The sequence below is a fragment of the Amaranthus tricolor genome, chromosome 2 (genome assembly GCF_026212465.1).
Source record: "Amaranthus tricolor cultivar Red isolate AtriRed21 chromosome 2, ASM2621246v1, whole genome shotgun sequence".
NCBI lineage: Eukaryota > Viridiplantae > Streptophyta > Magnoliopsida > Caryophyllales > Amaranthaceae > Amaranthus > Amaranthus tricolor.
Genome location: NC_080048.1, coordinates 39,823,127 through 39,851,024, shown reverse-complemented (window position 1 = coordinate 39,851,024; position 27,898 = coordinate 39,823,127). Strand labels below are relative to the sequence as shown.

General features: G+C 32.3%; 4 protein-coding genes across 4 annotated transcripts; 3 read left to right on the top strand and 1 right to left on the bottom strand.

Moving 5' to 3' along the window:
- The first annotated feature begins 1,180 nt into the window (after window positions 1–1,180).
- Window positions 1,181–5,690, top strand: LOC130806022 (uncharacterized). The gene is made up of 5 exons (XM_057670910.1): window positions 1,181–1,448; window positions 3,272–3,523; window positions 3,866–4,009; window positions 4,094–4,786; window positions 5,277–5,690. The coding sequence occupies exons 1-5, from the start codon at window positions 1,338–1,340 to the stop codon at window positions 5,514–5,516; spliced, it is 1,440 nt and encodes a 479-aa protein (XP_057526893.1). The 5' UTR covers window positions 1,181–1,337; the 3' UTR covers window positions 5,517–5,690.
- A 1,927-nt stretch (window positions 5,691–7,617) lies between these two features.
- LOC130806021 (exosome complex component RRP4 homolog) lies at window positions 7,618–12,220 on the bottom strand. Its single transcript, XM_057670909.1, has 7 exons — window positions 12,003–12,220; window positions 11,819–11,920; window positions 11,658–11,703; window positions 11,067–11,156; window positions 8,992–9,057; window positions 8,833–8,901; window positions 7,618–8,361 (listed from the first exon to the last, which is right to left on the bottom strand). The coding sequence occupies exons 1-7, from the start codon at window positions 12,155–12,157 to the stop codon at window positions 7,903–7,905; spliced, it is 987 nt and encodes a 328-aa protein (XP_057526892.1). The 5' UTR covers window positions 12,158–12,220; the 3' UTR covers window positions 7,618–7,902.
- Window positions 12,221–16,071: 3,851 nt separating this feature from the next.
- LOC130806020 (L-ascorbate peroxidase, cytosolic) lies at window positions 16,072–20,382 on the top strand. Its single transcript, XM_057670908.1, has 10 exons — window positions 16,072–16,322; window positions 17,510–17,658; window positions 17,748–17,922; window positions 18,029–18,094; window positions 18,521–18,569; window positions 18,677–18,762; window positions 18,854–18,933; window positions 19,032–19,134; window positions 19,686–19,744; window positions 19,976–20,382. The coding sequence occupies exons 2-10, from the start codon at window positions 17,540–17,542 to the stop codon at window positions 19,989–19,991; spliced, it is 753 nt and encodes a 250-aa protein (XP_057526891.1). The 5' UTR covers window positions 16,072–16,322; window positions 17,510–17,539; the 3' UTR covers window positions 19,992–20,382.
- A 2,011-nt stretch (window positions 20,383–22,393) lies between these two features.
- LOC130806019 (mitogen-activated protein kinase 3) lies at window positions 22,394–27,471 on the top strand. The gene is made up of 6 exons (XM_057670907.1): window positions 22,394–22,915; window positions 22,990–23,119; window positions 24,488–24,625; window positions 25,533–25,865; window positions 26,603–26,786; window positions 26,915–27,471. The coding sequence occupies exons 1-6, from the start codon at window positions 22,740–22,742 to the stop codon at window positions 27,082–27,084; spliced, it is 1,131 nt and encodes a 376-aa protein (XP_057526890.1). The 5' UTR covers window positions 22,394–22,739; the 3' UTR covers window positions 27,085–27,471.
- Window positions 27,472–27,898: the final 427 nt, after the last annotated feature.

The window sequence follows — 27,898 nt, the reverse complement described above, 5'->3', positions numbered from 1 at the left end:
TGTTGATACAAAATATTAGATCGTCTCACTGAGAGACGGTCTCTCACAAGAGTAGCCCAATCATTTTTTAGTATTTATCATTAAAGCTTATTTTATATATTGCGACTAATTTGTAAGAAAAAATATCGTCAAATGGGAACTTAATAGAATCATCGAATCCTATATTTTCATTATATTAAATTTTAATTATTTTTAATTATATAGTATAACTCAAAATATAAATGATCAAAATAACATATTGGTAAAATTTTCTGAGAATGATATGAAACACAGGAAGTATTTTTTTATCCCATTAAATGATCAAAACATATTTAGATTAAATTTGGCTGCACCAAATCAAACCTATGACTATACTTACAGAGTTACAGCCCCAACTCAATGATTGTTGTTAATTAGACTCAAACTTTGACCTTAAAAGGTTTAGGTTGAAATTTTTATTGAACAATTATTTGATACGAGACTGTGTATTAGGTGACGAATTTATATAATTAGATTATTTTTTTAATTATTTTTTAAAATGATAAATAATAATTTTAATAGACTAGATGTATACGAACCAATTTAGTGATGATAATCTCACATGAGATCCTTCATTTTATTTAAGAATTTAAGTTGATTCAAATACTCATTATTTTGCTATGATTTTTACTACTAGTAGATGAAGTGATAAGATAAAAACGTGGATGAAAACTATATAAATGATGTAAGTTATGTAAGTTATGTCCAAAAAACAAATATTGCAAAATTCATAGGACGAGAAGAAAGAAACATTATGTAATGAGACAGAGGGAGTAGATAACTCCACCTCATTTGTTTATCTTTTAAGTTAATATAGGATGTAGGATAAGATCGTTAGATTTATAAAAATTACGTATTATTTACTTCCCCTGGTTTTTAATAGTTATTATACCTCTGTTTTTTACGCTATTTAATGCATAATTTAATTTTTAATTTCATATGATAAAAAATTTTTAAAAATTAATATTATAAAAATATGCATTAATACGAACCAAATAAAATCAATTAATAAGTAATTATTATAGAAACTGTAGCAACTATTAAAATCGGAGGAAGTAGTACTGATTATCAAACGCCTGGTAAAAATATGAGATATACTAATAATGAAAGTAAATTTGAGAGTTGCTTATAATTTGGATGCTATCATGAACTTGACAATTGCTCTTTTATATATTCCCTAGTTCCTACCATACATGTATGACCCCCGGGTCTGAATTTTGATGCTTCGTCAAAATCTTTGAACTCTCACACACCAGCCAACAGCCCAACACTAGCAAGTAGCAAACCACGTAGTATCTCAAATTCTGCTGCCCCAAAAAATGTGGAGTGATTTCAAGAACAGTGATGGAGGTTGGTTTTCTGGAAGCTTCAGAAGAGAATTGGGTTTAACTCAACCTAGAATCTTCACTCGCCGTCTTTCTGCATCTCAGGTATTTTCTTCTTTGTTGCTGTTTGTTCGATTATGTATCAGTTTTTGAAATTTGATCAATTTTGAGATATGATGATTGATGATACAGATCTAAGTAACCAATTTGGTAGAACTAACATGAATAGTGAAAGATTATAGATTTTTTTTGAATTGGGTTTTTAAAGGTTAGGATGATTTGGTAAAACTTCCATGAACAGTGGATGATTATGAATTTCTAATAAAATTGAGTTGTTGAAGTTAAGGATGATTAGTCAGTAGAATTGATGGTAGAGAATTAGAACTTTCTAAGAATTGGGTTATTGAAGTTATGGATGATTACTTGTTATAAAATGATCAGTTTGAACTTTGAAGTTGTTATTTGGACCCTTGGTTTTACTTGAAGTATCCGTATCAGATCCTCGACATGGGTATGAGACTTGGACACTTTGTTTTGGACCAAAAATATTGTATTTTTCATAGTTAAGCTGAGTCGGACACTTGGACAGGTATCTGTGTCGGATATGAGTTTCTGAGTATAGGTAAAGAGGTTTGAACTAGAATGAAATAGATTTGTGGGGTAATTTCTTGCGATTGCCTATTGCCTATTGTAATTTTCCCTCTTATGGAACTTCTGAAAATTTAAATGATATGAAATGAAGTTGTTGGTAGAAACTTTATCGGTTCTTAAGCAATTGCCTATATAACAACATTCTATTACCCCAATGTCATTAGGTGGCCCCCACCCACCTAGAGTGGTGTTCGGGGGAGTCGGATGTTTCTTTGTTGGGTTTTGTAGATTTATCATCTTCAACAACAGGGGTATTTGGAGGCTTGGCAATCTAATATGAGCAACAATGGTAATAGCAGACTTGAAGATTTGTACCAATATTTGGATTTTACCTTTCAAACTCAACCAACTACTCATCAGAATATTTTAACTGCACGGAGAGTTGTAGGAATAGTGAAATGTGAGAATAAAAGTGATGACATGAACCTGAAGGAAGTGAATAGAGTTGTAGTGAACTGAAGTGATGATAAACCATAGAGAAACGAGTATTAGTCGACCAAATTAGCTAACACAAAGGAATACGACCTCATTTGGCTATAGTTGAACTCTTGAGATTCTAAATACTAGATAACTAATGGTGAGTTTTCAATAAGGAGGGTTTTCAATAGAATGGGTTCATAGTCTTCAAGGTTTCGTTCCAGGTTGTCTGAGCCTCTGAGGCCATGAAGCTGCTCTCTTCTTGTTTAGAGGTTGTCTCATTGAGAAATGATCTCTCACAAAAATAACCAATTTTGGTAACCAATCTTCCCTTGAAGGTGGGATTACCTAGCTTATTGATGACTCATTAGGTACTTTAGGATCCTTTTTCTTTTTCTAGTTCGGAGGATTTTGTTTTGGCATAGATTTAATGTGATTGTAGCGTGTAGGTTTTGTTTACGAGTTTATTGAACCTGTTGGCTGTATGTTTTGGTAATTGCTTTTCTAAAGATATTTGTATCGGTCTTTCGAGGGATGCGTGAAATAGATAATATAAATCAACAAAAAATATATATATATATATACTCAAAGGCTTGACCATGATGGCATCATATGCAATTTTCCAAATCATCATCATCATGCCCACTACTCAGTATCCCGTTCATAGAAGCTATCTGGAATTCCACCAATATAAATTCCTAAATAATTTGTACAATTTTCAGATTAGCGTAGGGGAGGTTCAAAATAAGGCTAACCTCAACCTGAATCTGAAGGTGTCTAACTAGCATTGTTTTAAGGCTAGTTGACTAACGACTATGTGAAGTTCTTGTTTGTCTGACGTCTGTTTCACCGTGCTGTAGGGGCTTGTTCAACAGCTCGACTTGTACGGAAAGTTGGTTGGTCATAAGGGTTGTGTCAATACTGTTGAATTCAATTCAACCGGCAAGGTTTTGATATCGGGGTCGGATGATAGACAAGTTATATTCTGGAATTGGGCATCTAAAAAGAAAATTTTTACTTATTCTTCTGGTCACTTAGAGAACATATTTCAGACCAAGATAATGCCTTTCAGTGATGACCGCGTTATAGTCACTTCTGCACAAGATGGACAGGTACTTCTGACTTTAAAAAGTTGCTTGTTTCAGAATTTCGTAATATATCTTCTTTTGCTACATGTACGTGCTTGCACATTGATTGTGTATTATAATAAGGGAAATTCCATGTGATAACCAGGAATTTTCGTCTTTTCCGCATGGTAGACAAATATTTTTTTAATCCACTTGGTGACCTTGAATTCTATTTTTTCCATGTGGTAGACAAAAGGAAAGTTTTTTTTAACTTTATGTTATTTTTACCCAACGTAATGACATTTTTTTAAAAAACAAACGTTGTGATCACCGTAGCTGCCCCTTGATGCTTTTGCTGTCAACATTTTTGAATTTATTGTCGCCCAGGTAAGGGTTGGTCATGTGTTAGAGGATGGTAGCGTCGACACAAAAAGGTTAGGAAAGCATCGAGGAGCCGTCTTTAAACTTGCCATGGAGCCTGGAAGTCCTTACATTTTATACAGCTGTGGCGAAGATGGCTTTGTTCAACATGTATGTCCAAAACATCAATAGCAGTCTAATAATTTCGATAATCGGTTGTTATACTATGAATATTTCCGTTTCTGTAATCTGCAGTTTGATCTGCGTAGCAATTCTCCCACAAAGCTCTTCTCTTGTTGCTCATTTACGGAAAGTGACAGGTCTGGTTCTTCAAGTACGATTAGATTGAACGCGATTGTGTCTGATCCAAGAAACCCGAATTATCTTGCTGTGGGAGGTTCGGATGAATATGTGCGCGTATATGACATGAGAAAATGCCGTTGGGATGCATCAAGTAACTTAGACAAACCGTTAAACACGTTTTGTCCCCATCATCTTAAAGAGAGTGGCAACGTTCATATAACCGGCCTTGCGTACTCAAATGCAAGTGAACTGCTCGTTTCGTATAATGATGAGCTTGTGTACTTGTTTCAGAAGAACATGGGAATGGGGACAAATCCCAAGTCAATATCCACCGAAGAGCTCCAGAAACTCGAAGAACCAAAAGTTTATTCGGGGCATAGAAATTCACAAACAACTAAAGGAGTCAACTTCTTTGGCCCGAATGATGAATATGTTGTTAGTGGTTCGGATTGTGGGCACATATTCATTTGGGACAAAAAGGGTTGTAAACTTGTACGAATGATGGTTGGAGATAAGCACGTCGTAAATCAACTTGAACAACACCCATCAATGCCTATCTTGGCCACTTGTGGTATTGAAAAGAGTGCAAAAATTTGGTCTCCCGTCTCTAAGAAAGTTACTCCCCTACCGGCTGATGTGGATGAGGTACAATACTCCCTCTCTCCTTTTCGTTATTCGGGCTAAAACTAGTGGCAGATATTGGGCCATAAGTATGAGGGGCGTAGATTTGAACTCGCAACCTCTAGTTCAAAAATTTTACTCTTGACCACTAAGTGACTGCCAGAACACCTAGGGCTTTCTAATACGTACTCGGTGATTTTCATCGCTTTCTTGGCAGGGTTCTAGCTATTTGGGGTCTAATTGACCACATTCCTCTGCCCTCTATTACGAGAGGGTACGTGTATGGTTTGTATGTTATCTACCCCCGGACTCTGGCTTTATAATTAGGATTTACTAGGTGTGATGGTATGGTATGATATAATGACCCTAAAGTTATCGGGGGGGAGGGGGGATGTGAGCCCTTTTAGGCCGCTTAGAACCCGCCCCCGGCTAAAACGGTCATACCTGACCAGGCAAGGAGCTTTTGAGTTTTCCATTACATTCCTTTTAAACCTTGTTTCGTGCTTGAGTGCAGATTATGGATTTTAACCGAAAAGGAAGAGAGGATCATTCACGAGTGACTCTCACTCCCGATGTTATAATGCATGTGTTACGTCTACAAAGACGGCAAACACTTGCTTTTATTGAGAGGCGGCGCAGGAGATCTCCCGATGATAGCGAGGACGATGATGGTGAAGGAGAGGCTTATATCTTGAGGTTTTCTGAAAGAGATGCTGCCATAGATGATGACCCTAGAGAATGCAACATTAGTTAAAACATGTTACCTTATAGAGCAAACATTTTACTTGTATGTATTTTGATGTTTCTCTATTCTCTACCCGTCTTTCCCTTTGCTTTTCTCTAATATATATGTAATGGGGCTTGTAATATAGTATTGAGGATTGGTTTGATTTTATAAATATAAATAAATAAGAAGGAATACAAAATCTGATTGGGTGACTTGGCATCTGAAGATAAAAAGAAAATGTCAATGTAGGGTGAGGTTGGACTTGTACCAATGGAAGTGTAACCATAAGTAAGGGTTATTCAACTAATGGAAAATTTAGCTTTGATGGGACCATAGATAGATGAGCTGCTTTTGTGAGAAATTGTCTTTTGATGAAATGACTTTAAAATAAGAATTTCATATACTAATAGTTTGTATTATTGGACTATTTAATCCATGTATGAGGCACAACTTACGGTGAGACGGTCTTATACAAAAATTTGAGATATTTCTTTGATTTCAGATTATAAAAGACTATATTAAAATGTCTCATTAAATCATGTGCACTTCTTATCTATGAAAAATTCTCGATTATATTTGCTATTAAGGATCAATTGAAAACAACCTTTTTGTTATTTATTACTAATAATGGTAAAATTATGTATATTTAACCTATGTACTATTTTTTTGGTAGGAAGTATTTAATGAGATTGAGACAATGACATGTTGTGTTGTTGGCTTATCTTTTCTTGGTTGAGGTGGCAAATTCATTAGTTGACGTCAAATTGGCTCATGTTTATTGATTACATTATTAGATTGATTTTGGTCTCGACTGGAGTTTATTCATGTTTATTGTCCTTATCTTTACCATGACAAGATCTGACGGCATGTTTGGTCGATGGTAATGAAGTAATGGAAATGAAATGTTGTAATGGCAATAGTAATAAAGGAATGGATATGAGAATTGGTAATGAAATTTCTTTTGTTTGGTGTGCATGACTAAAGAATGGTAATGGAAGATAATATTTCATTGATTGCATTTTGTTGTTAGTAATAAAAAATGGTAATGACTCTTAGTTTTATTATTGTATATTTGTATCTAAAAGCATTATTGTATCTAAATCATTCTATCTAATGATTCTTTTTTTAATAATAATATTTTTTTTGGATAATTACATATATTACCTTTTTTTTCTTTATTATTTTTTTTCTTCAGCTCGAAACAACATTACCTTATTTTATTACCACAGTAATACTTCATTACCATTACAGCCTAATACCAAGTTGTTTGATGGTAATAAAAATGGCCCTTTTGGTAATTTCATTACCTTATTTTATTATCATCCATTACCATTGAAGGCATCCAAACAACCAAATTTTTTATTACGTAATTTTATTACCATTACAACCTTCTAATACCATGTACCAAACGGGCCCTGGAAATTTTTGTAGAAAAACCTTCATACTTTTCGTGATTTTTTTATATTTACAAAACAATATCTTAATGAAAAAATATTACTCCCACAAATTCAGCGTTAATGTCCCATTTGCTTTTTGGACACTATTTATCTCATACTCTTAATTTGTATTTTATTATTAATCTATAAGTTAAAACATAGTCAAGTGAGATTTTGTTCAATTCGTCTTAATGCAACGATTATTCATATCAACTTTTCATAATTTTTAATTATGCATAATTAGAGATATTAGTGATTAAATAAGTGTATCAGATAAAGTGCATAAAGCAAATGAGACATTAATAGTGAATTTTAAAGAGTATAAGACAACACAGTAGTTGATTTTGAAACTCTAACAAATCTTATCATATTCAACATTGGTCATGTCAATACAAACAAGAGACATAAACCTAACAAAATGAGTCGGTTTTGTGTTAAGTTGTTTTCATATGGGCATTGCCATATCAAGTCATTTATAAATCGGGTAGGTTTTTATCATTTTTTATTGATTATTTTAGATTTGAGTAAGTTGAGGAACCTTGATGAATTAAAGATATGAATTTTTTATTAGTCACTAAAATTATTACAAAATGTTATTTATAAACTCAAAAATATAAAATTAAATCTTATAATAAATCAATATAAAGCTTCTAATGCTCCAACAAGAAAAAATTCAACTTCAACCCAAAATATAAACAAAAATGTGTTGCAATTAAGAACACTAAAGAAGATAGTACAATTTAACAACTCCAGATTGAATATCCATATCACAATATATTTCTTCAAAAACTAGTTCTTCCCACAACATTAAACTGAATAATTCTGTCCATAACCAAAAAAATGTTTAATTGCTTCAAAATACTCTAGAAGACTAAAAAAAATAACCTTCCCCATTGAAGAAAAACAAACAAACAAAAAGTGCTACCTCAAAAGATTAGTAAAAACCACATCAGCAAATGAATCTAGAAGATACAAACTCAGCCCTTCCTCTTATATACGGTGCTGCGTCTGTCGGCCTCTTTCTCCGCAACCATAACACAGAACTCAGCTCCAAGCATGTCATGTATGTCGAGATTTAACGAGGTACTCAAATCGAATAGTTCCAATATCACTTCAACAGTTATATTGAAACCCAAAATCGACAATACTCTGACAGCATTCGCAATCCTGCATATGTTCTGGCGTATTTCTAAGGGTGTGTAACTTGGCTCGTCTACTAGGAGACTATAAACGCCACTGGTACTTGTATTGGAGTTTTCAAATTCTTTGACAGAATCCACTTCCATTGCGTCTTTTGCTTCGATGAGTTCACCAACCCAGACATAGCCATTGCATCCGAGTATCAAGAGAACTCCGTACTGATCTAACTGATGGAAGTGTTGTTTACGTCTTTTAACCAAATAAGAAGGGACAGAAATTAATTGACCCCTGTCAAGCTGCGAAAACATGCAGAGTAATGAAAATGAAGTAAAAAAGAACTTGCAGGTAAGTTCTTATAACAAGTACATTCCTGTTCTCATAAATGTCAAAGCAATTTGACAAAAGCAAATTACCAGAGGTACATCCTAAATTCTGTGATGTACTATGTCCTAGAGTTGTTAAAATGCACCAAGACTCAAGCTTAAGCCCAAAACCCATAATTATATATCCTAAATCCTTCCTGGAAAATTCCTAGAATTTTCAAGACGCATAGTCACTAGAAAACATGAGATTGCTAAGGACCAGAAAGGCATAAAAAGGGAAAAGCTAGCTGGGATACCTCTGCTAGACATCCGTTAAGATTATTCATGTACAAACAGTTCTCACTGCTCTCACACTTTTACAGAATATTGACTCTACTATAGTCAAAACCCCATAATCATTTTCAATTTACATGAAGAAATAAAAGGATTAACCAGAATCCACACCTTGCCATACTTATCACTCCTCGCATGAAGCTGCCAAGTACCATCATGTTGAAGATTACGAACTTCGGCCTGAGAGGAAGATATAGAAAATACTCTAGTGATTATTTAAAGCCATCATGCAACATGAAAATACAGCACTTGAACTAGCAAAGAACTTACGGAGATGACATCGTTCTCTTCAAAAATGTTGCGCATATTAAGTTCATCAACTGGAGTACGCCGCCTCTAACGATGACAATATATGTAAAACAATTATTATTACCAAGCTGGTTCAGAGAGAAGACCAAATACAAAGATAAACAATACTTCAAATGATTCCACAGCATTGACTGATTAGCTACTATGTATAGATGTAGCCATTTTCACTCCTTTGTTCTTTACAAATTTAAACCAGAAACACATACTAGAGAGTACTAGAGACAGCATATAAACAAACAAGTGATGAAATGACCAGGAAAATACAATAACAGCAGCATTCTAGCAAGGCTTCCCGAACCCAAAAAGGCTCTCTTAAAGACACCCACGACAGCAATCAGTAAAACAGAACAGCCAGCAGGCTTGATTACAAAAAGCGCGAGACGCACCAAGGCGCAAAAGGTCCTTAGAGCCTAGGAGTGAACTTTTTGTAGGCGAGGCGCATTTTATCGCTAGAGCTTGAAAATCAATTTTAAAACATATAGAATACTTCAAACATGATATTCATATTTTAGTATCAACAAGTTTCAAAACATTCATTATCCTTGCGGAAAACACCACTTCAACACAACTATTATCATGAGAATATGAATAATTCCCACAATACTTTTCTTCTTCGCGTGCTTTATGTTTTTCTTAGAGAAGCAATGTTTTCTCAAACTACAAATTCAAGTAAAGATTGGGTTTCGAGTTTTATTTCTTTTTCTAACAAAAGCTTCTCGAACTTCATATTCAAGCAAATTTGGGTTTTGAGTGTTATTTCTTTATCTAACAAACAAGCAGCATAAGTTAATTTCCAGGCGCACAAGGCGTGAAGCACATCGAGGCACCCAAGGCGCACGCCTCTTGTAGTGGGCTTTGCCTCACCTAGACGGGGCATTTTTCAGCCAAGCCAGAGCTCGAAGAGCACAAGGCGCAAAGCGAGGCTTGCTTTTTAAAATTAAGTCAGCAGGAAGAATTTGGTCCATGAGAATGCTACAAACTACTTTGCATCTTAATGTTAGTGACACACTTAGAGAACTAGCCAAACTCGATTTGTCCTTTTCCATTTAGTAATCCTTGTTCTTTCTTTTTTTTACAACTCTCGAAAATATTTACGTGCTAGCTCAGCTGGCATCCACATTTATTCTCTTCAATCAAAGTAAGCATCTAGATTCCTTCAATTGTGCACCAATTCAAGGTGATAATTCAATCCCTTTGGGGATACACATCAAACGTCTTATGTAAAGCTTTACCCACAACTTCTAATGTTATTCATTCGTCCCAACTCCCGAAAACCTTTGGACCGAAGCCTTTCAACAAAGGATGAAGAAGATCTTCAAATAGTCAAGACACCTTCCATTTGCACATACGGGACACAGGATGTTTAAAAAATATTGATATATGCAAACAGGTTGTGTGTTGTGGAGGAAAACTAGAAATACCTTGTCTTTCAAAGCTTTAAGCTTCAAAAGCAAGCATTAGAAGAATTTCTTATGACTTATCCACAATGTAACTTTCAAATGACACCTAACATTCTATTCTAGTATACAGTTTTGCTTTTCTTGTTTTTGATCTGAATTCTGAAAGCTATTGAAATATTGGAATGAGAATAAGATCTCTTGATTAGTTGACTAAAAAGATTTCTCAATAGCTAACGATCAAAAACAAGAATAATGTGAGAGCCTTAGTCCCAAAGTAGGACGCTAGCTACAAAAACTAAAAACTTAATAGTGTGTGAGGTCGTCTTTAAAGACTAAATCCAAATGGTACTCATAGTCGCATTTGTATACATAATCAGTAATTACACCAAAACCACCATGAGAGTACATCATACTCTAAGCACATGGTCTAAAGAAATAATAGAAACAAAAATAAACTAAGCACCACCTTACAAGCAACAAGATTTTCAGCCAAGAATTGCCTAACGCTGAAAGCACAGCATTCAAATTCTTCATAAGAGTGTACAGTAAATGAAATCGTAAGGAACAAAATCAAGCACAAAGTAAGACAAAGAACTGTATGTGTTGTGTATAAATGATCGAGAACAAAAAATATACCTGGATGCCATCCGGCAATGTGATTGAAGAAAGCATCAAAACCGCATCTTGGTTTGAATTAATCTCAACTCTCCACCGTTTTTGAGAAACCTAAATTTATATGAGAAAAAATTGAGAAATCTTTAATAATGAACCATATCGGATCTCAAAATCAATATTTATGAATGTGCAATCAATTTCAATTCACCAACACACAAATTCAAAAAAACAAATTATTCATTCAAACTGCATATTATTAAAAATGACTTTAGTCAACATGTCATTTTAAAATCAAGTGAAAGAAACCTCCATTTCCAATAAATCACAGGAAAAATCATACAATCAACACAGAGGCAGCTCTGAGAAAGCACCATGTCAGATTCCAAATCAACATTATCTGATTTTGCAAAATAATTCTAATTCACCAACAAACAATGAATGAAGTCAGTAAATTATACACCCTAACTGCATAAAATTAAAACCAATTTACTCAATATATCATCATGAAATCAAATGATAGAAAGCTCCATTTCTAAAATATCACAGAAATATCATACAATCAACATTCAACATATAGAAAAAGGGAAATTGTATAAAAATCATGAAGATGACCTCAATAACTCGTCCAACTAAAATATCTCCAGTTTCAGGCTTATACCTACAAAAGCAAACCAATTAAACAAAAATCAAAAACAATTTGTACAAAAATGCTTCAAATCCATCAAAAAAGTAACAAATTCAATATTACAAATCAAATCATCAAAATTATAAACCTAGAACGCAAAGCACGAACGTAAACGAGCTTGTTAACTCGCTCAACAACTCCGCAAACAGTAGCAACAACTTGTCCATCAAGTTCTGAAGTTCCATGACCCCTTAAACACAGAACAATAACAATTATCAGAAACAATGTATGCAAATTAGGGTTTTGGAAAGAATAGGAAGATGAAGAATTACTTCAGAACGCCATCTTCGAAGTTTACAGGAATGGAATCGGCGATGGTGACAGAAGCATTGGCATTGGATTTGGAAGAGATATTTTGAAGCTTTTCTAGAGCTCGTTGAAGTCGAATTCTTTGCGTTTGGGTCAGTGATAATTCAATTTCTCTCATTGTTCTTTCCTTTTTCGTTTCTTCGATCCTTAAACCCTAATAGAGATTTTCATTTAAATTTACGGCAAGTCAATACTTATCATATAATCACAATCATATTCACATAATCTCGTAAAAATGTTAAAAATTCCAAATGTAATTCACTAAATGGGCATGATAAATAGAAAATTAAATGATAAATAATTACATAAAATATTAATTAATTTTTATTTAGTAATAATATAACTAGAAATAGTAAATAAATTAATTAAAATCTGTATGATGATTAAGAAATTAAATTAAATATAGTAAAATATTTTGACTTACTTTTGTATTAGAATATAAATAAGAGCAAGAGATTATGTAAACAATCAACTTAATATAGAAATTGGAATTACTACACGATTCTTGGCACTTATAATTTAATTTTATTATTAAAGATTATTACAGTTTTTATCAAAAGAATAATATATTTGCACATTGTACAAAACACATATACTAATAGTATAATAATAATTTAGCCAAAAAAAGATCAACTAATTATAGTGTTCATAATCATGTGCTTGGGATTTTGGATACCTACACGGTTAATATTCCTTTCGTCTTATTATAGTTACTACATTTGACTTTTTACGCTATTAAATGTTTTATTTTGATCATTTATATATTAAATATGTGTAAATAAAATTCTAAAATAGTATTATTATAAAATATATGTGATTATGCGATTCAAATAAAATCTCACTTAATTATTTTTCTTGCACATTAACCGAAATAAATGAGATAAACTCAAATGACGAATAGTTTTAATAAATAATAATTGTAATTCAATATGGATGAAGTATAAATCATTTCTATACATTTGATGACACTTGTTAAAACTATTATGTATCATCGTCATCATTATATATCCAATATCCCGCTCGAAAATAGTATATGGGTAAGAGAATGTAGTTAATTTAGGAAAAATTGCCTAGAATAATCAAACGTTTATTCAATTTTCCTACAATAATCTCAATTTTTAATTAATCATAAATAATACCAATTAACATGTGTGTTTTCCACCAACATTTCAAATTACCTAAAAGTTGTTAAACAAGTCACTTAGGGAAAAACAAAAAGTAAAAAACAAAAAAAGAATTCAAAATACATTTCCTCCACCTTTACACCCTCCTACTCTCCCACCCCCGCCACCACCCCACATCAGCCACCCTCCTCCCCGCACACTCCACTGACACATCCATAGTAGCAGACCCACCCGCTACAGCTATCACAGAGACATTATCGATCCCTCCAGGCTCCACTAAAGTCCGATCGAAAAACAACCCAATCTGACTATTAACCGCACCCAAATTGAACAAAACAACAGCCTTCTCCAAATAAATTTTTTCACATGAGAATACTTATTCTTTGGTTTAAAGCATCAAACCAAACAAACTGTAATACGTTGATGTGTTCCTTATTTGGAGAAATCACGCTTCCACATTAAAAAAAAGACATTTGAAGTACTTGATTAAAAGGTTTATGAAGGTTGAAGATAAAACTAAGATATAACCATTAAAGTGGTGTTGTTAGGTTGAAAATGAAGAGGAGAGGAAAAATGAAAATAAAGACATTAAAAGGTTATGAAGGTTGAAGATGAAGATGAAGGTGAGATTGGTGTTGATAGGAGGGGAGAGGCTGGTGTCACTTGTCAGAAGGGAAGGGGAGTTGTGGTGGTCGGAAAAAAGGGAAGGGATGGTGGTGGTGGTGGGTTGGTGGTAGTAGGAATTGGCCGGTTTGTGTTTTAATTTTTTTATTTTTTTATCAAATCACCTACAATAGTAGGTTCATTTACCAGTTTGGATGTTAAGAGAAAAATACTCTTATTAGTTAGTATTATTAATAATTAATCAAAAGTTTAGATTATTGCAGGAAAATCTAATAAAGATTAGATTATTTTGGACAATTTTTTCTTAATTTTATCCTAAAAGGTAAGAGCCCGTATCAAGAGAAAATAAGTGTCAACATTGTCTCAAAAGTAAATATTAATTAATAAGTATGAACATATTGTTATTTTTAATCTTAATTTCTCTTTTTACTCTAAATTATTTAAGAATTTCATTATCAAAGTTATTTTATTTTTGTTTTATAGTCAAGTGAGTGAAAATTTACTTTAGCATTCCCTAAAGAAGGCGAGTATTACTCCTTTAATATTGTCCCAAAAAGACAAAGCATAATTGCCCAAATTTGATAAATTTTGTCCTCGTCACCTTTTTTGCTCAACTTTTCAAAAGATGGAATCATGGTACCAAAAAATGTGTTCACACTTCACACGTATCAATTGTGACTTCATGCGACACTACTTTTTATAATTGGTCTTATTTTCTTTTTAATATGTCTCATTAAATTTATTATATATTTTTTTATTTTTTATATAATTTATAATAACTTTTTAATTTTTATTTATATATTTAACTTATATTTTCATTTCGCTTATACATTTTTTCTACTATCTTTAATAATTATTTTTATCTCTTTTTGATTTTCATACCAAATATTTATAAGATAGTTAAAGTAAGAGGAACTGAATTATTCAGTGCTGTTTAGCCTCTTTATTACGTGAATAAAATAATGATAAGCCATAATTTCTTTCTTTATATGTTTGCAATATTTGTATAGAAATGATGCTACCAAATTCATTATCCTTTCATCTTGTAATATTTGCTACAAAAACAAAATTTAAGCCAGCTTAAAAAATTGAACATGCAACACCTCGATTCTACCAAATTCAATGACTAAATAAGAGTTGTATGTTAGAGTATATAACATATTTTAGGGTTTCAACCAAAAACTTAAGTTGATGATTGAGGTCCTAAAATAGATTATATACTTTAATACTGTAAACATGTTTTCATGACCTATCGAGATAAGGGCATTCTATCATCCTCAATCCTTATTGCATAAAGTATCTCTACAAGCTAGTATCTTCAAAATGTTTGTAGGAGGAAGGCAAGAAGCCAAGAACACAATAAATGGATAGATAAGTCATCGTCCTCTACATAAATATTAATATTTGCAAATCTAAATCAATTTAGTAAAAACTTATCATCATGTGTATTCTCAATTAAAAGTTTAAGTTAATAGTTAATGACAAATTCAATCAAATTTAGAGTTTAAAATATTGTTCAAATTTACTATTCACAAATAATTTATATCCTAATCAATAAACATCTCAAAAAAGTTTGTTGGTTAAATCATTTAATACTAATATATAAGTGCTTGGTAGTTGGCTTTTACATTGACTTTTTGATTGATTTTTAGCTTTTGGCTTGTTTGTTAGTTAAACAACTTGAAAAAGTATTTTATAAATAGCTTTTAGGCTAGCTGGAAAGCTTGCCTTTAAGCCAAAATAGAAAAAGCTACTCCAATTAGCTTTTTTTTTGTTGGCTTTTGGCTTGTTGGCTCAAACAAATAACCAACAACCAATACTTAAATTTACTTAACAATTTCATAAACAATTAGCTTTTTCACCTAATTTAAAAACCAACAGAAACAACCAACATTTTCAGCTGGTCAAACAAGCTAGCCAAAAAAGCTAACAATAAATTGCCAAATACCCCATAATGCAAAGCAAAGACCCCATAAACATGTATTTGTGTGTTTATCTATAATGGAAAATCTAATCGCCTTTTATTATTTGTATTTTTTAGTATAGAGTTAACTGAAAAAGAAATAGCTAAATATTAGCACAACAAATATCAAACCTCTTTTGTACGAAAAAAAGTGTAATAGATTTCAACTAAAATTAGACCAAATTGTAAATCATTTGAATGAATAAGAAAAGAAAACAAATAAAATCAAACGAGGCAGGCAAGAATAAGCATGAATCATTCTACTATTTTATTCTTTTCACATCTTTATAAGAATAGAAAATTAGTATTCTCCCCCATATAAATATATGCAAATATAAGCAAAACTTCCTCCAAAAATGCTCAACCAATCAAAAGCCTAGATTTCCGAATTATTTGTCAGCCGCACATTAATAACGAATTCAACGGCTCAAATTTCATTTATTAAATCTTCATAAATACCGTTTCTTTATATATATCTTGTTCATTTTCCATACATAAGCTAAATTATTGTCTGAACTTGTGCTCTCCTCGTGCTCACCAATTCCGCATTTTAGGGTTCTTCATTTTTTCAGGTTCGTCAACTCTTTTGGCATCGTCTTTTTTTCTGAATCGGCTTTAGATCTATGCGAGAGGTTTCCATTTTTTGATAGTTAGCATTTTGTTATGTGATTATAAGCTTTTGTTTGATGCTATTTTCGTTCAATTTCGTTGTTTGTTTGAGTAATTTGGTATGACTTTGTGATTTTGGGTGTTTGATTTGATTTTACACTGCTTCTTTTGTGAGAAATTAAATTTCAAATTTTACATTCGAACTTTTGTTTGATTCCATTCGTCTGATTTCGTTCTTTGTTTGCATTTGCTTGTTTGTTTGTTTGAGTAATTTGTCGTGTAATTTTGTGATTTTGGTGTTTGATCTGATTTAATTTACGGAAGTGCTTATGTGATGAATAAATTTGTTATATGACCGCTGCTGCCAAATTATTTTATTTCGTCGTTTAGTTGTAGATGTGTTGCTGTTGGACAGTTGGAGTTTTTATGTTTTCTAACAATCCGTTGTTCGAGTGCGCTCGCAATTATTACAATTTTATACTCCCATCCGTCCTTTGGATTTAACAGAATATGAGGAGTCGGCCAATAGGTCAAAAGAATAATGGAAGTTTAAGATTTTGCTTGATATACATGTTAAAATAATAAAATATGATAGTATTATTGACGTATGGGTATTCGTATGTAATTATTAACTTGTAAGTCTTCATCTGATTGTTATTATTCGCATGAATGAAGCTACATTTTATCGCTTAATCCCTTTAGTTGTTCCTGCCTAGATGGGACTTAGGGTGTTAGTGACCATTGGTATCAAATACAATTTGCTTAAATAATAAATATACATTATGTAATTAGTCATTCTAATAGTTTTTAATCGAAATTAAAAGAACTATAAATTATCATGTCTATGAAAATTGGCATTTGTTCACCTTATCGAGTTAAATTGTCATCAATCAGTGTTGAGGTTTAATTTATATGATTGTTGGATATAAAATGATGTCTGGAAAATCTTGTAAGAATGGGTGGTAAAACTTCAAAATAAATGAATAAAGTGACAGCTATATGCTAGTCAATAGCAAGACACAAGTATAACAATAATCAAATCACTACGATGAAAGGCCTACTGATGCTCAGTGTTCATGTTTTTTGATCTGCAAATCAATATATGTTACATATACTGATTTTTGTCATTTAAATGCTAAACTTCAAAAAGCTCGAGAAATATCTGTTAATACTATTAGCTATGGGGAAGTGCTACCCAACTGTCAGTGAGGACTACCAGAAATCTATTGAGAAGGCCAAGAGAAAGCTCAGGGGTTTGATTGCTGAGAAGCAATGTGCTCCTCTTATGCTTCGTCTTGCGTAAGTTTTCTGAGCTTGTTTGAGAAGTGAGGCGTTGATATGTTGATTTACATGAATAGACAAATGATGAATGCTTTTTTGGTGAACAGATGGCACTCTGCTGGTACCTTTGATGTGCAATCAAAGACTGGAGGACCCTTCGGTACAATGAGGCACAAGGCTGAGTTGGCCCACGGTGCTAACAATGGACTTGACATTGCTGTTAGGTTGTTGGAACCTCTCAAAGAACAATTCCCTGGGATCTCATATGCTGACTTCTACCAGGTATAGCTTCGTGCTCTCTTGGGTCCCTGTGGACTATCTATTAAGCTTGTTTTATTGCTGATTTTTCATTCATTCCTGATTAATTTCCCCATTTAATATGATGTAGTTGGCTGGAGTTGTGGCTGTTGAAGTCACTGGAGGCCCCGAAGTTCCCTTCCACCCAGGCAGAGAGGTTTGTGATTACCTTGTGTACATGTGTACTTTTCGCAGCTATAATTATTGAAAACCAGTTATATTGTTCAATAACTGCAACCAATGTCTTCATTTTTTGACTGGAGTAGTGTTTTTATGTTGAATTTACTTTAACAAAATATCTTATATCATAAATCAAAAGTTTGTGTTCATACAACAATAACAATAAGTCAATAACATTACATTCTTGACTGCAACACAATCATAATTGACATTGTAAAAAATACAAAGCTGTTTTTCGTTTATGTTGATTGCAGACACCATTTGTTACTTTGCCTAACTAAAAACTTCACATGATTATCAATTTATTTTACTCTAGTTCATTATAGTCTAAAAATGAGCTATTTGGTGAGAATTTGAGAATAATATGAGGCAAAAAGGGTTTATGATCGTTTTTTTTTACCAGGACAAGCCAGAGCCACCCCAAGAAGGCCGTCTCCCTGATGCCACCAAGGGTATGCATTATTCTACTTTTACCGACAAGATTGCACCAAATTCAATCAGGAACATATTACTCTCATATGGCAGGCTTGGATTTTAAAATTGGTTGGATTTGTTGCAGGTTGTGACCACTTGAGGGATGTCTTCATCAAGCAAATGGGTCTTACTGACCAGGACATCGTTGCTCTTTCTGGAGGCCACACCTTGGTATGTTTATAGATCCTTTTTAGTTGCTGTGTCTTTCTTATTTGTGCCTTAGTCTGTGCTAATGCATTTCTCATTCAAAATACCTTTCTAGGGAAGATGCCACAAGGAGCGTTCTGGCTTCGAGGGGCCTTGGACTGCCAACCCTCTTGTCTTTGACAACTCCTACTTCAAGTAAGTTTCTTTATATGTATATATAGTACATTTTTTCCTACGGCAATAAAATGTGGTGACAGGTGCAAATAACCCTGGTTTGCTTCGCAAAATGACAGGGAGCTATTGAGTGGTGAGAAGGAAGGTCTCTTACAGCTACCAACCGACAAGGCTCTTCTCTCTGACCCTGTCTTCCGCCCATTCGTTGAGAAATATGCTGCAGTAAGTTTTTCTTGATAACTCGTGATAACTTATGATTCTATCTCTTGTCAAATCCTATGTTCTCTAGTTATGGCAGGCTTGATAACTTAAAATTTGATGAAAACAAAACTGCCATTCATACTGTTGAATAGAAGTCACGACTGTCTTTGGTGGATACATTTAGGCTTATTCCTTTCTTACCCTCCCTTCTTGGGGTTCAATTTATTAGGAGTACAATATAAGAATATAAATATTGGTTCTCTTGATCTCTTCCCTCCTAGCTTTTAAGATTTCCTCTGCTTTTAAGATTTCCTCTGTTAGGTCGTGACAATTCGTCACATAGACATCCCGTGGGCCACTCTTGTAGACACACCCATAAGGCACCCGTGTGATTGGGTCGACAAGCCCACAGGTAATGAGTGTTGACTCGCATACATTAATGAGGTTTATTCTTTCCCAAAACCATATGAAATTAGGAGGATTACCTATCAAACATTATAAATTCACTAACCTTATTACTGCAGGAATCAGTCAAATATATTATCACTGATTTAACAATTTCCTGTTATTAGGATGAAGATGCATTCTTTGCCGATTATGCTGAGGCTCACCTGAAACTTTCTGAACTTGGGTAATGATGCTTAATCATCTTCTTTTTTTTCTTTTTTATTTTTTATTTTTTTTATACTACCTCTGTTTTATAATACTTGCACCATTTCGGTTTGGCACACATAAAAGAAATGATTGGTTGATATTGAAAAGAAAAGTGTAGCAAGTATTATAAAATGGAGAAAGTACATAACATAACACTCTCATGGCACGATATTCGTGTTCTAAGGCACTATTTGGTCTTTATTTTTAGGTTTGCTGATGCATAAGCAGCTGATAAATGATAACTAATTTGAAGCAGTTCAAGATCATTGCATTCTTAGTTTTTTTGCATTAAAATTATATGGAGTTCTTTTGGCACACAATGCTTTGTTCACCTTCGAGAAAGTTAGGATACTTTCCTTATTGTGTTGCTGAGTGATAAGTTTTGGGTGTGTAGAAGAACTTCTGGTCTGTGTAGAAGTCATGATTTTGATCATCTTGTCTTGCTTCAATAATAAAAAAAGATAAATATGGATGTTAACTAAAGGTTTCTTTAGTTTTTTCTTTTTACATCTTGTGATGTATTTTATTTATATTAGGATTTTAGATTGAATTGTTATTCATATTAAACTAAAGAGTATAATATATGGTTATAAAAGAGCCACGATTTACGACTAATATCAAGCAAACTCCTTTATTTATTAATAGCTATACACATTTAAAAAGTTCTCTATAAAGTAATAAAGTGTAGCTATTATTAAATAACAAAAATAGTATACAATAGACTTGCTAAACTAAATAATAATTAGAAAAAAATTCTTTAAGTATAAGTAATATAGTATATTATTATGACTAATGATATAATTAATAATAGAATTGTTTGACTCACATATTAGCTCAAAACAAAATATGATAGATTATGGTTCTAAAAAGTTATAAAAATAAACTTTTTCTAAGCAAAATAAATTAACCTTATATATATTACTAAATTATGACCAATATTTTACCACATTTAGATCCATTTACACTATTGTAATTTGTTGTTTGTTGTATGTTTTGAAAGACAAATATGTCATATAATTTCGAATTAATTAATAGTTGTGTTTCATGTGATAAACCTCTATAACAATAATTCGCAAAAATAAAAATTAGGACTATAATTTATAGAAGTAGGTAAATCTATAAAATAAGATCTAAATTTAAATCTAAATGATCCCCGTCTAAACGTGTACATATTCCAGACTCAAACCTCAATCTTCAAACTCTGTGCATTAGATTTCTAACAACTTTTGTCTAATTTTTTTTATCATACGAATTCATATATAACCTTTTCTGTCTTTACACTTTACCTTTAAGACTCACCTCGTACTCTAAAAATATTTTTTTACAAAGGTACAATTAAGATATGTTGATTGTCAATTGATTTATAAAATGAGTGCACATGAGTCTTAAAGTAAGTCTTAGATTCCAAAAACTAAATTTAAGATTATTGTTAACATGGTGCACATCATTAATTAGTCATGTCTTATGTCTCTATCAAGTCTAGGGATAAAGATACCCTATACTCGATAATCGATACATTGTTATCATCATCATAATTTATCCCACTCATTGAAGTTATGATCAAGCTAAGTAAAAGAATAAAAGACGACATATCATATCTTTATGATAAGAAGGTTGAGGTTAATAAAAAGATTTAACGCATGAAAACATAAAAATAAAAAACAAAATAAAAGAAAAAATACGTAACAAGACAAGACAAAGATTACATATACATAAACATAACCATTCCTAATCCATTCAAATTCAACTCTACTAGAGTACAAGAGTGTATAGTTCAAAGGAAAGCAACCTAAAGCAAGCCAAACATTGAACAATATAAGCATAGTAGCAAACTAGCAATAAGCAAATGTAAAAAAACAAACATTACCAACCGTACGATAAGAGGCGGGCGGAAAATCAACGCCATCGCTTCAATTCCTATTTCAACCAAAAACCGCGTCGCCTTAAACCAAAAACCACAAGGGAATCAAAAGTCTAACCTATATAGGATATAACTTTAGTTATTTGATTAAAAATTATAAAAAAATTAAATTAATAATTTAGTATTAGTTTTTTTTTGCCGTAAATAATTTTTTATTTGGATAATTTGATAATTTGATTATTTTTTTCAAATTTAACATTTAGCCTTAATTTTTGGTCAATATATCCTTTTATTTTTCAACAATCTAATTTTTATTCTTAGTTTATTATCAACATACTCAATTAGTATGCTGACAGCAAATAAAACCAATAAAAAGATAATCTAAATATAAAATTATTCACACAAAATAAAAAAAAAAATTAAATTATTAATGTTAATTTTTTTATATTATATTAATATTAAATAAAAATAATACTTTCTTCGTGCTAGATTTTTATTTCACATTCTTATTTTAGTTTTGCTTCCTTTATTAAGAAAGGTTATAAACAAATTTACTCTGATTAATATTGTATATGTTGTAATCATATTAAATTTATATATTATCAATTAAAATAATCCTATTTAATCCTTTTTTTATTTTTTTATTTTATTAATATATTATCTTTAATATATAGACATCAACATTTATACTTTACATGGTAGCCGAACAAGTTCAATACACATATAAAATAACAAATAAATGATTATTGAAATTGCAAATCCCTGGTTTAATACAGATTCCCTTTATAGAGCTGGTATTTGAGAGACGTTTCTCAAATCCAGTCCAACAAAGCTCAATTATTTTCTTTATGGGCCTACACAATTAAAAATAGTCCCTCAAAAGAACCGTGTCTCACAATAATTTATGTTGCTTTTAAACTAAAAAAATCTTGATACTGCTAATGCGGACTCGGAACCGGACCCGAACCCGGACACGGACCCATTCTTACTCCATTCTACGGACTTGGTCTTCTTCAACGCTATAAATGACTTCTCTTCTTCCACTTCTTCATCAGTCATCTGGAATATCTCAAATCATCACACAAATCAAAAACTTGATTAATCATCAAATATGGTTGATGCTGCTCAAAATCCTGCCGGAGGTGGTCAAGTTCCTGATTTTCCAGCAGTTTTTACTCATGGAGGACAGTTTATACAGTACAATATATTCGGGAATTTGTTTGAAGTTACTGCTAAGTATCGACCTCCGATTTTGCCTATTGGTCGTGGTGCTTATGGAATTGTTTGGTAATAATTAGGAATTTTGAATTCTGGTTTTTATTGATTTCTTTTTTTGAGTATTTTTGGTGATTTTTGAGCAGTTCAGTGTTGAATTCAGAGACTAAAGAGATGGTTGCTATGAAGAAGATTGCTAATGCGTTTGATAACTATATGGATGCTAAGCGTACTCTTCGTGAGATCAAAATTCTTCGCCATTTTGATCATGAAAATGTATATTTTTACTTTTCTAGTCTTTCTCTTTCATTTTTCAGGATTCGAATGGAACTATAATTCTTTTTAAAAAGATTTTGTACTTATTATGCACATGGAGTATTTATTCATCCGTTTTTATGAATTTGCTGGCTAAATAGTCTAAATTAATTTTTGGCTGTGTTTGAAATTGACAAAAAAATTGAAACGTGAATGGGATGGACAAAAACTTGAGTTCTTATCTCAGGAGAGATCAGAACAATTAAAATTTTAGATTTGATTTTTACCTAACCTTATAGTATTTGTCCCATATGTAATCATTAATTTGCTATGTGTGATTAGTGATGTAGCACCATAAATAGTAATTTCATTCATTTGTACTATATAGCAAAATGACAAATATAGCAAATTTAGATACGCCGACAAGACTATAAGATAGGAGTAATTCAATAATCTAGACATATAGTGTTCTATGTAATAGGTTTAATAACAATTTTGTTTTCTAATTGTGGAATTGGGTTAATTCACACATTGAATTTGCTTAATTTTGAAGAGCAAGAGTAAAATTTTTTATTATTTAGTTTTACTTTTAGCAAAACATGTGTGAAAGTTGACTTATTTGAGAGTCTATTCCCATTATATTGCTCAAAAAAAAATAATTCCCACTTTGCTTGAAATGGGAAAATATTTCCCACATTACCGTCCACGTCAGAATATATATATTTTTTTTAATAAAACCGCTACTTGAAATGGCGGTTTTGTTAAGAGATCTGAACTAAACCGCTACTTGAAATGGCGTTTTATGGATTTTAATTTAAAAAAAAAAAAAAAAAATTAGTAAACCGCCACTTGAAGTGGCGGTTTTGTAGTAGTAAAAAACATTATTAATTTTTTTTTTTTTAAAAAAAAGTAAGATAACCGCCACTTCAAGTGGCGGTTTTATAGTAGTACAAAACATTATTAAATTTTTTTTTTTAAAAAAAAAAAAAGTAAGCAAACCGCCACTTCAAGTGGCGGTTTTATAGCAGTACAAAACAGCATATCATTTTAATTTTTTTTAAAAAAAAGAAAAAAATTAATAAGCAAACCGCTGCTTCATGTGGCGGTTTAGTGCTTAAGGCAAACCGCCATCTCAAGTGGCGGTTTTGTCTGAAAAAAAAAAAAAAAAAAATTTCTGACGTGGACGGTAATGTGGGAAATATTTTCCCATTTCAAGCAAAGTGGGAATTATTTTTTTTTTGAGCAATATAATGGGAATAGACTCCTTATTTGATGACATTGTTAACTTAGTGAATAAGATATACAGTTGGATTGTACTCTTATTTTTTTGGTAAAAAATGATCATATTGAAAAAATACTAATAAATTATTACTGCTGACTTGAAATCAGATAATAGGGTTGAGAGATGTAGTTCCTCCTCCTTTAAGAAGAGAATTTACTGATGTTTATGTTGCAACTGAGCTTATGGACACTGATGTTCATCAAATAATCAGATCCCATCAAAATTTATCAGAAGAGCATTGTCAGGTACATTGCTTTTAATAGACTTAATTTATTTTCCCGTTGAATAAGTAATTCTTTTGTTAGCTATATATAATGTCCAATATAATAATTACATTAAATGTGCTATTATTACTACTCTTGAGGGGGCGTTTGGTTGGAGTGAGTTTGGGATGGGGATAAGAAATTTGGGTTGAAAATTGAAATTTGTTTAAGATAGTGTTTGGCAACTGGAATTTATTTGGAAATGAAGAATTTAATTGGGTATTTAAATTCATGAATTGTAAATAATATCTATTTACTTAGAATTTTCAATTTTTGATATTTAGCCTATTTTACATTGTCATTGAAATCCTATAGAAGTTGCCCAATTCCACATTTCTTAATTTTAAGTTTGCCAAACATGTCATAAAAGGTTTTGTTTAGGCAGTCAAACCCAAGTGATGGGAAGTATTTTAGGACTTGTTTGAAACAAAAAAGTTTGGAGGAAAAAAAAGGAGTTTCTTTTGTGTCATCTTCTTTTTAACTGTCTGTTTATTGCTTTTTCTGGAAGAGTTAAATGAAGAGTTATATATTTATGCTTAAATTAATATACCTTTATTAAGGAAATCATATGGAAATTAAAGCTGAAGTACATTTAGTGTGATTGTTGTAAAGTGGTCACCAGTCCTACACCCTTAAAGTATCTTTTGACAATATATCATCTTGAGCTTTCACTAGTTTGTTTCATCAAGTTTAAACTTTTAAATGTAGAATTTCCTGTATCTTCTGGATATTCATTTTGGAACTTTAACGATTTTTACAATGATATGTTTAAATTGTCTGGATGATATAGAAAAAGAAGAATTGTGTGGATCAGAACTTAAAAAATGGATCATCTATGGTATTATGCATTTGTCTCATTTATATTCGCATATTCTCTATATGCTTGCAGTACTTCTTGTACCAGATACTCCGTGGACTCAAGTACATTCACTCAGCAAATGTCATCCATAGAGATCTGAAGCCGAGCAATCTATTGATTAATGCAAATTGTGATCTTAAGATTTGTGATTTTGGTCTTGCACGGCCAACCTCAGAAAATGAACACATGACAGAATATGTCGTTACTAGATGGTACAGAGCACCCGAGCTGTTGCTTAACTCTTCCGATTACACTGCTGCTATTGATTTGTGGTCTGTCGGCTGTATTTATATGGAGCTTATGAACAGAAGGCCTTTGTTTCCCGGCAAAGATCATGTTCATCAAATGCGTCTGTTGACAGAGGTTAGATTTTTCAAGACATTAATATTTTGACCTAAAATGTGATTGTTTGCTGCTGTGATACTCTTCTGTCCGTTTATTATATGTCACTTTGTTCTAACTGGTCATAATGGAGGATATGGACTTAATTTTAGCAGAAATTTCTTGATGATAATTGGATCATTTTCACCGTTACTGTCACTGAATGTTAGTACCAAGTAGGATAGTAGATGCATCTTGATTGTGAGGTTGATTTGTTTAGGACATTCTGAAACGAAGAAGTATTCTACATCACCGTAGTTTTTGTCGAGAAGAGGAGTCTATTCTTGCTGTTTTTCACTGTTTTTCTCGAGCCCAGGGACTCTTGGCGGCTCTCTCCTTTATGGGTATGAGTTGCTGCCTTTTTTTCGTCCCCAGACCCTGATCAATGACCATACTTCTTATGAGTTGGATACACTAGGTAAGATGATGATGATAGAGATGCACTAGTGAATAGAGTTGGCTAATTGCTCAGATGCCGTTACTCCTTGGTGTACAACAGTGTTCCATTTCCTCAACGCCATAAAATGGCCCCGCCACGTATGTGGGTTTGGAGGGGTTTTGGATGTACACGACCTTATTCTTGTTAGAGATAACAAAGAGGTTGTTTTAGACCGACCTTTATGGCAAACATGGTCATCAACTTTACTTGGCTCTATTGTGCAATTCTCATGTTTAGAATGTTGCTGACTAACTGGCCTAGTTTTCTCCATATATCACAGCTGCTCGGGACACCTACTGAAGCTGATTTAGGGTTTCTTCAAAATGAAGATGCCAGACGATACATACGCCAACTTCCACCCCTACCTCGTCAGCCATTAAAACACGTTTTTCCTCATGTTAATCCCTTAGCAATCGATCTAATCGAGAAGATGCTAACATTTGATCCCACTCGGAGAATTACTGGTAAGCTGTTCATTACTTGTGTACGTTCGATTCATGTAGCCAAGGCTCCACGGGGGAAATACACGTAAATTGTCTATGCTAGTCGAGAAAAATACTATCCTTATAAGTTTACTTTTGGTCTTATGCAGTCGAAGAAGCCCTATCGCATCCTTACCTTGCTAGATTACATGATATATCCGATGAACCTGTATGCCAAGAGACTTTCTCATTCGAATTCGAGAAACAAGCCTTAGGAGAAGAAGAAATGAAAGAAATGATCTATCAAGAAGCTTTAGCACTCAACCCGAGTTATGCATAACGTACATGAAACACTCGGAAACGACTCTTCTCTTGAGTACAATCCTATGTTCGATTTATTTTCTTTTACTCCAATTTATTTTGGGTACATATGATGATTGGTGTGTAATATAATCCATTTTGTGACTTTACTCGAACTTTGCTTTTCTGAATAACTCAATTTTAGTACAATGTGTGTAATATATGTTAAGAGGAAATTTGGTGTTGTAAGCGGCCAAAAAATATCACTTTAGTGTTTTCAGTTTATTGTAATTGCTCCATTGTGAAATAGTAATGCCATCTTTTATTTGACCGGTGGCGACGAAGATTATGTATAATTAAATATGATATTTGATGATATTGTTTATATGATGAAGTTTTGATTTGGAGGCTTGGAGCTTCTTACTTGAATAAGGTTATTTTATTGTGTATTTTATGTTTTTTTATTATTTTGGATATGGTAGAAAAATCAATATTTAAGTTTCAAGCGTCAATTAATAACTTTCAATTGAGTCAAGGCTTTTATTCAAGTTTTTAAATAATTCGTCGTAATTTTAATTGTGCATAACTACATAAGCAAAAAGTGAAGAAGTATGAGAATTTTTAGTTGCATTTGAAGACGACAAGAGTCGCACTGCATTAATAAAACCAATTTTGCTTCATCCTTGTGATACCGTCCGACTCATTTTTCAAATGAAGTCTTAATTTGATGCTGCACTTCATGACAATTTCTAAAGGAACACCATTTTTATCTCTTTGAATTTGTTGCATTGAAAAATGGTGGCTTTTTACTGGTTGTTTTGAGCCAATTATTTATAAAGATTTTTGGTAAAAAT